Source organism: Mercenaria mercenaria, unplaced genomic scaffold, assembly GCF_021730395.1.
Source record: "Mercenaria mercenaria strain notata unplaced genomic scaffold, MADL_Memer_1 contig_1830, whole genome shotgun sequence".
In the NCBI taxonomy this organism is placed as follows: domain Eukaryota; kingdom Metazoa; phylum Mollusca; class Bivalvia; order Venerida; family Veneridae; genus Mercenaria; species Mercenaria mercenaria.
This window is the reverse complement of record NW_026459839.1, coordinates 1-11,166: the sequence shown is the minus strand read 5'-3', so window position 1 is coordinate 11,166 and position 11,166 is coordinate 1. Positions and strand designations below refer to the sequence as shown.

The 11,166-nt window shown below is 34.8% G+C and overlaps 1 protein-coding gene across 1 annotated transcript; it reads left to right on the top strand.

The window, feature by feature from the left end:
• Positions 1-6,482: 6,482 nt before the first annotated feature.
• Positions 6,483-11,115, top strand: LOC128551916 (interferon-induced very large GTPase 1-like; the record flags this gene model as incomplete). The annotated part of the gene is made up of 1 exon (XM_053532871.1): positions 6,483-11,115. A coding segment is annotated over exon 1 (4,633 nt), but the record flags the coding sequence as incomplete, so codon positions are not given.
• Between the last annotated feature and the right edge of the window lie 51 nt (positions 11,116-11,166).

The following is an 11,166-nucleotide window of genomic DNA, read 5'->3' as shown; positions in this document are numbered from 1 at the left end:
TTAACATCCACTGCTTATGCTAAAACTATCAAAAACAGTTTAAAGGGAATATCTAAAAATTCATCACACTGTTTACAAATGTCAAATTTTTGTTAGAATCACGCATAAAAATTTATTTGTTCCAAAAGCACAAGGCACGCGTCAAAAGGGCAATGTATTGTCCCCCGGTTGTTTTACTCTTTTTTAATGACCTGATGGTACAATTGACCCTTAATATAGCTTTAAGGTATATGAACTTTCCGATGATAGGCACTACTCCCCCCAGCAAATTTGGTTTGAAAAGCTAATAGAATTTGCTATTAAAATTTTCCCCAAAAAAGAAAGGTTTTTAAAGCAAGAAAAAGAGTATTTTGTTTATAATGAGGCTGAAAAGGGATTTAAAAAAAATGTAGAAAAATTTGGGGTTTTTGTACCCCAAAATTTAAAAAAAAATTTTAGACATTGGGTACCTGGGAAAACATTTTCGATAAATACTGCTTGATGGAAATATCAAAGAGCATGTTTAAAATGCGTTAAAACGTTTTTGGGATGTCAGAGTTTTGGTGTAAAATTAAAAACGGTCTTCACCCTCCCGTAACATTATTCAGACTTTTCTTACCCAAAGCTTTGTTTTATCTCGAACTAGTGTAACATAACGGGCCCCGTGTTTCAGTCGCTTGAAAGGGGTCATCGGCAGTGTATTAAAATTTTTGCGTCAATGTCGCACGTACAAGGACGATTTAACTTTGGATGCAAGGTGCTTAACCTGAGCAAAAAACTGATAAACGAAAAGTTATTTCCGGTCAGGGGGGTAATATGAACCCACATAAACAAGTGAAAGAATTTTTTAATTTGGTGTTTAAAAAGTACTTAAATAAAATGAATAACAAAATCGTTGGATATATGGCCAGAAACTATGTTTATTGAAAATCTATCAAGACACCATTTGCATGATTATGATACTGCAAAATTTACGGAAATCAATTTTTTAAAAAGCATACTAGTAGCAAATACGGGTATAGGTATTTGGTATATAGCTAACTAGTGAGATATATACTCCTTAACAAAATATTGAATTTTCCCGCTGTAATCAATTTGATCATTTAAAAACATTATTCTTTATTTTTTTATTTATTTCTACATATTTACGTTCTTTTCAGATTCTCTATGTCCTTCGTGTCGACATAGATTTTTTTGTATCAAAAAAAATTTCCAGGAAAAGCTAAAAATCAACAGGCCTATAATTTCCTTTCTTTTCGCATTTCCCCCAAAAGGGGTCTGTTAGGGCCATTATTTAGGAAAAATTGTAAAATAATTGTGAAATTATTTTTTGTTTGTTTGTTTATATTTGTGCTGTATCATTATCATTTGTGTTTATACATGTTTGCTCATTGTATGTAAAGTGTATTTATATTTCAAATCTTATGATGGAATAAAAGATATATCAATCTATCTATAAGTGATATGATCTATATTTCTTTGCCATACCGGCCAGAAAAAAATACAGGATGTTAATATTACTTAGAAAGCTGGTGGAATAATCGTGGCATAAACAATACGAAAGTCTTTAAACTTTCCCTTAGAGTAAATTCCTATTTGACTGTTAGCCTCTTACTACTATCGACGCTTGATGACAACTGCTCCTGCAGCTTGTTGAAATACCTGACCTTTGACCCTCGGATACTGCTCGTCTTCCGAAACCTTGAGTGTTGGTCTATGGGAATAAATTGCCCTCCCTTAGTTGGATAGTTATTCAGTATAATAAATATCTTCACAGATCATTTGAGACAACTAGAATATTTGACGAACATTCGCATACCACAAATCCTTACTGATATGGAGGAATTCAACACTTGCAATTCTACCTACACATACTGAGAATGATTACAATAATTTCAGTTTGCAATGATATGAACGACTCAACACGTTTTGGACTGCATTTTGTCATCTTCTTTACAACTATTCAAATTACCAGTTGTAACAGAACTTAGGAACCTCGTTATAAAATGTTATACGTTAACGTATTTGATACACAGCTTCAAAGTAACTAAGAAACAAAAACCCTGTATTCTCTTATTGTATTTTTTTTCCAGAATCAGCACCACAGTCGACAACAATTAAAGTCACTGGTTTGCCAAATAACTAAACAAAAGAAAATCTAGAGTCCTTTTTTGGAAGTGATGAAAGACAAGTCGTGGGTAGAGTAGAAGAAGTGACCATTGAAGAAGACCAAGTTGCAATTGTTAAGTTTAAAGATTCAGAAGGTAATTTTTGAAATAAGAATACTTTACATGTATCAAGATGACGGTTAATATAGGGATATGCCAATATCTGGTATCCAACTGTTACATGGAAGAGTAGGAGGTTTTGGATTAACGACCCGTGTTATATATACAAAATACAATGGACCAAAAACACTGGTTCGTTCTTCTTTTTCAACTCTCCTGAGCACAAAGTGCTTAAGTCGAGCTAGTGTGACCTTTATTGTCCGGCGTCGTTCGTCACCATCTGCCATGTTAACACTTCAGAAGGTACAGTTTTGAAATAATTTCTATGAAACTTGGTCAGAATATTTGTCTTGATGGTCAAAGTATGAAACCGGGCCATGTGGGGTCAAAAACTAGGTCAGTAGGCTAGATCAAAGGAAAATCTTGTTAACTCTCCAGAGTCCGAAGTTTAAGTTTGAAACACTTTAGAATTAGTCAAAATGCACATCTTAAAGATCTTTAGGTGAAATTCGAATCTCAGTCATGTGGAGTCAAAAACAAGGTTACTAGGTCAAATCAAAGGAAAAGTTTGTCAAGAGACAACATTTATGACCCAATCTTCGTGAAACTTGGTCAGACTATTTATCTTAATGATCTTTAGGCCAAGTTCGAAACTTGATCATGTGGGGTCAAAATTTAGGTTACTAGGCCAGACCAAAGAAAATATATTTTATTACTCTAAAGACCACATTTTAAGTTTGAAACTCATAAGTATTTGTTTAAATGTTTATCTTGATGATTCCAATGCCAAGTTTGAAACTAGTTCATGTGGGGTCAAAACCTATGTCACTCGATCAAATTAAAGGAAAAACCCGTTAACACTATTGAGGCCGCATTTTGACCCTATCGTCAAGAAGCTCGGTCAGAACATTTATCTTGATAATCGCTAGGTCAAATTTGAAACTAGGTCATGTGGACTCAAAACTAAGTCACCGGCTCAAATCAAAGGTAAAGCTTGTAAACTTTCTAGAGGCCACATTTACGACCCTTTCTTCAACAAGGCTTTTCTTTTTAAAATACAGACAGTTTAACATGGGTTCTATTATTTCTTCTGTCATTTTATTGTACATAGTAATTTTTAAAACAAAATAAGTGATATATATGTGTTGGTGCTTTCTGCGAGGAAGTAACTCAGTAACAACATTTACCAACTTTACACTTGCTGCATTTGATGGTATTTCAATAACATTTTCCCGCTTTATATACTGAACTTTTTTTTCTAAAATATCAGATTGCAATTTCTATTTTTTTTGTTTTGTCTGTTTTGAATACATTTGCTCTAAAGCCGAAGAATTGGGAATACAGAAATGTCCGTCTGTCTTCCTCATGCCCACTCGTTCGTAAGGTCAAAATAAGAAGTCTTTTTTTTAAACACAAGTTGTTTTTTTTCAAGACACACCTGATGGATCTTCACAAAACTTTATCTATTTGATCTACCCTGAAATTGTTCAAATGGCTCAAGTTCAGCTTGGATCCTTCTGAGACGAGCTTAAATAGAAATACTTTTAAGCGACTTCTTATCATTGTTCGATAAATCTTCACAAAATTATCTCAGTATCATCCTTGCACGGAACTCTTTTGCTCAAACGGTATTGATTGGTCCCTTTAAGCTGAAAATAAAAAACATTTTAATAACTTCTTCTCATGAACCATCAGTTGGACCTTTATCAGACTGTTATTTACTGGTATAGTCTAATCTCAAATGTGTTTAAATGGTTCCGCTTGGCCTCTTTCATTTGACGCTCGGTCTAGAAATGCAAGAAAATGCCTTCTCACAATCCTCATAATGGATCTTCATCAATCAGGCATGAACCTCTTTCATTTTTTCCAATAGGTTTTGCATTCTTTTATGTTGCAGGGCTGAAATATGAAAAAAGCCATAAACAACTTCTTTTATTAAACCGCTGCATTGCTTTTCACTAAACGTGTTCTATAGCATCCTTCCATAGAACTAACGTCTCTGTATTTGTTTATTTGGTTTCGTTTAACACCTTTTGGGAGCTGCAACAGCTCAAAATAGAAACATATTTCTCGTAAAGACATTTGAATTTGTAAAACATATTCGATCATTTCCAGCAACATTTTGGTGAATGGGTCATTAAAACAGTACGAGTTCATAAAGTTATTTACAAAAAAACATGAGATCTTTACACAGACGAAAAGGTTATAAAATAGAGTATGTAAAGATGAAGTATGTGTTCCTTATAACATCATGGCAATTAAAAATTTTCAGGTATGAATCCGTTTTGGGCTCTTATTAAACTTAAACTCACCCAGTACGCAGCGTTTATTGCACATTCTGGATGTGAATGATATGTACTAACGTTAAATCTACGGTATGTTGTGATCGACAAATACTTCGATAATAATTCTTTAAATGCTTTTGCATATTTTTGAAGTTGAAATTAACATAGCATAAATCAATTACTACTAGTAACGGGACGTGGTTAATCCTGAGACTATTCCTCACCAAAGCTAGGAGCAAGAGATAGCTTACAAAAATATTCGTGACTTTATATATTGTGATGACATGTCGTGCTTTAAATATAACAAGGCAAGTTTATTGTAAATTTATACAAGGCAAATAGTGAGGTTGAACACGTTCTTTTTCAGCGGTAGAGATCATAATGCAACAGCAGCCAATTACTATTCAAAGTGCAGCTGTGACCATTGAAATAATTGGTGAGTAAATGAGTCAGATGTACGAATCATGTAATAAGCTTTGGTCACTTCCTTTTCTTTACATCCTTATGTTTTTATGTTTTGACTTCAGAGGACCATAACACAGATATTTTGGTCGTCATTAGTTCTAGGTTTAAGTTTTATAAGGATAAGCCTCGGAAAAATATTTTTCCTTAATAAGCATTGAGGAGTGTTTAGTAATGATATTTACATGTATGTTTATTAACGTATATATAATTATACATACGATTCCTTTAATTTAGCCATCTAACTACAAACAAAGAATATTGCTATCAGAATAATGGAATTTATTACACATAATGTTCTAGAAATGGGAGCAAGAAAAAGTGTTGTTTGTTTTTAGCTCACCTTAGCACTGGGCTGTTTTGATCGCTCACTGTCCGACTTCCATCCGTCGTCCGTCCATCAATACTTTCCTTTAAAACAACATCTCCTCTGAAACTATTTCGTGGAAGTGGCCTGTATATTCCTTCCAAAACTGTTCACAAAATTGAATTTCACACAGAACTCTGGTTGCAATGGCAACCAAAAGGAAAACCTGTACAAAAAAATCTTCTTCTCTAAAGCCGCAAGGCGTAGAGCCTCAATATTTGGCATGTAACATCACTTAATGATCCCCTATAAAGATTGTTCAAATCATTCCCCTGGGTTGAAAAGAGGCCCTGGGATCCCTTGTTTTGCTTAGACGTATATAAGGGAAAACCTTAATAATCTTCTTGTCTTAAACTGCAATTCATAGGCCTGTTGTATTGCCTAATGGTGCTCTATCAAGATTATTAAAATTATGCCCCTGAGTTGAAAAGAGGCCCAACCCAGTGGGTCCCAAGTTTTACATAGACTTATTTTGATACTTAGCACTGTCATGTTCTCCTCTACCAAAATTATTCAAATTGTGCCCCTGGGATGAGAGAGGTCTTGTCCTGGGGATCCCAAGTTTTACATAGACTTATACAGGATATAATCTTATAAGTTCAAGGCCTAGGCCTTTGATATTTGGTATCTAGCATTGGCTAATGGATCTATATCAAGATTGTTCAAATTATATCCCTCGGGTGGAAAAAGGCCCTGTCAATTGGGTCACTTGTGATACGAGTTATATAGGAAATATACTTTGAAAAAAAAATGATCATATTTTCTAGACTGTTATACTATTATCTGATGACCCTAAGTAATTAAGGGTCTCCTGACAGTGATACTGGTCTACTGACCTACTTTATTGTTTTTTAAAATACAACCTTGAAATTTGGATGACATTATACAGTTTTGTAGACCGATCTTAAAACTGACTTTCATTGACCATAAATGTGAACTACTGACCTACTCTCTGAATATTTTAGCATCAGTTTGACATTTGAAACATGTAGCTCATATTACTCAGGTGAGCGATCCGGGGTCATCATGAACCTCTTACTAACCAATTATTCAACACACTCCCCTCACCCACTGAGTATTATCATATGCGCGGTCCATATAGATGGATCAGACAAGTCGACATTTTGAAGTCCATTACTAAAATATGACTAGAATTGTGTCATGTCCGACCTTTCAGAAAACACGACAGAACCAAGCACTAGAAAAGCTACGTTTGACCGACTACTAAAGGCATTAGGACTTGAGGACAAATATCCCAGAAAGATTACAATGAAGGATGTCACAACTATTGATCTACTAGAAGGGCAGACTGAAGATCCATCAGAAGTTAATTTATGTGATATACCTCAAAGGTTTCTAAAACAACTTTTGACTTCAAACAGTGAAGCTAGGGATCTATTGGTGCCGGCAAGCAAAGAGGAAGATACTGATTTTGATACAGACGACTTAGAGCTGTTGGGCATAGATGATACCTCAGATTCGAACGATATAAGTCCTTTAGATATTCTAATTGTAGTATTTCAGTGTTGCGACCCAATGTTACAACAAATGATATGTCAGAAAATGTATCTTTGTAAAATAGCAGTTCCATTTTCCTATGTTATCTGGGAGGGTAACAATTCACGATTTGAAATTCCTGTATGGCCTTTGAGATCTCTAACATTAGGATGCAGTATATACAATGCAGATACCCCAGTTTCTAATAACGAATTTGACATTCTGAGTTTATCAACAAAAGTAGTAGCTTTTTCAAGGTTTTGTCGTCCTAATTACTCTAAGTCTGCACTTTTGAATAAAATTCTGTCTGACCAAGGGCATAGTACCTTTTTTCACAAGGATTGTCCTTCTGGTGCTACTCGGAGAATTGTAAGTAATGGTTATATTGAACAGTTTTGGCTCCCGACAATTGATGAAAGTAAGGACAAGTTTAAAGATGCATTGACATTTTTGAATATACGGGGGGCGATAGAAGAACTCGATGACAGCCGTTTAAACTTCCTATCTTCATTTGTTGACGTCATGGTAATGGTAGTTGATCAGCGCTCTACTGTAGCGCTTAAAAGTGAAGTAGAAAATATGTTGCTAAAATTTCCAAAAGTCATTCTAATAATTGCCAGCCCGCTACAAAAATGTGATGCAAAATTGCTCAAAGAAATGCAAACAAGAAAAAAGTCCAAAGATAAAGATTCTAATTTGAATGTAATCTCAACGCATAAAAGTGGCACTGAACGAAACTCTGTCGATATGGCTTTAACTATAAGTAAGGCTATTCGCAGTGAGAATGAACATAACATCTCAAAACCACTAGAAGACCGTTTAATTGAAACTCAAACCCACATGTGTACCATCGATGAAAATGAATCTACATGTCAACTTGGTAGAAAAGAAGCAGAAATTATCATCAATGCTATGAAAGAAGATGGGGAAGCACGGGTATGGAAGAGAGCTGTTACACCTGTGCAATACACATCTGTCCCTAAATTGGGAAATTTGATAAAACAACACTGTAGATCACAAGATTTAACTGAAACAAGTAAAATGGAGTCAGAAATAGAACAACTGAGGCACGCACAAACTAAAATGGTATCGAAAAGTTTGAGAACGTTTCTAAATGCACTAACAAGTAAGACTAAATCAAAGGGTGAAATTGCTTACTTTCTTGGATGGTTGCATTATTTCATTGAACGAGAGAAACGGACAGTATTGCCTGAACTTATGGAGAAGAGAAAGAACGCATGGGAACAATTAAAGTATATGGAGGAAAGCGGAAGCTCAAATAAGAAGAGCATTGAGGAACAGAAAGAACTAATAAAGAAAATAAAAACAGAAGTTGACGAAGCTTCGTTTTCTATCGAGCACATTAATCGAGAAATTGGTCATATATATAATGCAGCATTCAAGACGAACACAGATAATCGTGCAATTGGATTGCCGCCACTTCCTGATGTTGTTGAAGTCTATGCAAGTTTAGTTGCTAATGGCCAACCGCTCGAAGTTATTGATGGCGATAGTTCATACATGCCATATGAGTGGCTAAAAAATATTTTAGCTCGCGTGAACCAACTTTTAGGTAAAAATACAATACTGGCACTGAGCGTTCTTGGAATCCAGAGCTCTGGCAAATCTACATTACTAAATACAATGTTTGGATCACAATTTTCAACCAAAACTGGTAGATGCACTAAAGGAATACATATGCAACTTGTGCCGGTGAATACAATACCAAAGCAGACATATCAGAATAACTTTGATTACATTCTTGTTGTTGACACTGAAGGTCTATGTTCTCCTGAACTTAACAGTCTTGATTATGAACATGACAATGAGTTAGCTACAGTCATAACAGGTATTGGTGATATGACATTGTTAAACATAATGGGAGAAAATACCAGTGAAATAAAGGATATCTTGGAAATAGTCGTGCATGCATTTCTTCGCCTTAAACTTTCAAACAAAAGTATCGACTTACAAAAGAGCTGCATATTTATACATCAGAATGTAACAGAACCATCGGCGTCAGCGCACATGTCCGAAGGATTGAACAAACTTGTGAGCGACCTTGACAAAATGACAGAAATTTCAGCTCATAGTGAAGGTATTGAAGGAATAAGCAAATTTAATCAAGTAATTGCATTTGACCAGAAATCACAGGTGTGGTATCTCAACAACCTTTGGCAAGGTAATCCTCCAATGGCTAAAGTAAATGTTGGGTACAGCAGTAGAGTTGTCGAACTAAGGTCCGAAATTATAGATCATGCATTGCAAATGAAAGATAAATCATTCAAGTCGTTGATAGATATCTTAACAAATGCATATGATCTGTGGAAAGGAGTTTTGAACGAAAACTTCTTATTTTCGTTCAGAAACAGCATTGAAGTGAAAGCTAGCATGGACATGGAAATCGAAGTCCAGAAGAATTTGTGGCGTTTTGAATGTGAGGTTTTGGAGGAAGTGTCGAAGGTACCATGGAGTAGGTTTGCATCGTGTTCAAAGAATGACCGCTTAGCAGATAAAGTAAATGCTGTTATAACGGAATTACATTTATTCTTAGACAGTAAAATGTCTAAAATAGAAAATAACGTTACTAAATTCTTCGATGAAAATGAATATAAACAAATAATAAAACAATGGAAGCAAGGACAACTAAATAAAATTGATGTAAAATATACTGCGCTAGACAAGACTATAACAGATGAAGTACACAAAGCAAAAGAAAGGAGAGAGCTTGAGCTGTTTGCAGAATCCAGAATCGAAAAACACGAAGAAGTACTGCGCAAGGAGTCAATGAATAGTGTGAATAAATATAGAGGTAAGGACTTGTCTGACACAGAAATAAATATGCTTTTTGAGGATGTATGGAAACCGTTTGAGGATGAAGTTAAAAAATCATCTAAACCTTCAGGAGAAGTAAACTGTATACGTGATATTTTAATTGAAAGCCTTTGTAGTATATTTAAACGTGAAAGGGCAATTCTAGATCAAACATTGCATGCAAGAAATGATTTGAAATGTCAGAATGCACAACCAATTTCTTTAAAAGGGTCGTTCAAAGAAACCGGTATTGATGAAACAGATTTTAGTTACTCTTTGGTAAAAAAGGTAAAAGAATTTATAAAGTCTCAAAATGCTATGCCAAATATCATAACACGTATAGACCAAGTTTTTGAAGAGATTGAGAGAAAGATGGCGTACCCTACTGATGTTGAACTAACTAAAATTCATGTAAACGCAATTTTGCATCATCTTGGTCAAAAGTTGAAGGAAATTGAAAGAGATACAGATGAAATCAGCTTTAAAAGCACATTTAGCGTTAAGTTATACGTACATGTAAGTTGCTATGTACATTATGAATTCGTAAAACACAATCAAAATCATAGCCTAAAATATGGTATTGATGCTAAATTAAGAAAATTCAAAGAACAACAAATAATCAGCTTTGGATTACATATCAAAAACAGAAAGAAAGAAGACAGAGTAGCTGAACTATTTTGTAATGTCTTGAAAGACTTTATTCATAACATTACACTTGAAATTCTTCCAATTAAAGCTACTAAAGAGCTTATCAGAATACTGCCCGTCTCAAAAAAAAGATTAATCATATGCATTTGCACCGACCTGATAGATGATGATAATTTCGACAATTTTATTGATTATATTAATAGTCCAGATATGTATGCAAACAAATGGTTATTACAAAAAAGTAAAGAATACCTCTTTGGAAGCTCGGAAATGCTATTTGAACTGGCCAAAGAAATAGCTGATAGCCACTTTAAGGACTTGAATAGATGTTTTCAAGAAAGTGTAAGAAACAATCAAAATGCAAGCATCACTAAACTTCTCGATGAATTTCTGTTGCAGCTACAGAATAAAAAGCTTTCAATTCCTTCAGATGATCTCAAAGATGTTAGAATCAATGCAGCTAAAATTGCAGAAAGTTCGTTTCAGGATGTTGTAAAACTCATAGAATCAAAAAAGGATGAAGTTATTACGAAGTTGAAAATCAAGTTGAGGTCAGATTGTGTAGAAAACATTCAATGGCGAGGTTCAAATCCATATAGTAAAGTCGAAAACGAGCTTTGGGGTTGCACTGAAAAATGTGCGTTTTGCGGAGAGCCTTGCGAAGGTACCAAAGATCACTCTGGAAAACACAGAACTATCCAGCACAGACCTCCGTGCTGTAAAGGAGTGCGTGAAGGTGATACTGGCTTAGCACGTCTTGCGTCGTGTAATGTTAATGTTAAATCCGAGGATAGGGCCCATGGTTGCGGAGTATTCGCTTATCGATGTAATCCAGGTAAACATAAAGATTGCAGTGAAGGGCGACATTTATATTGTAAATATGATC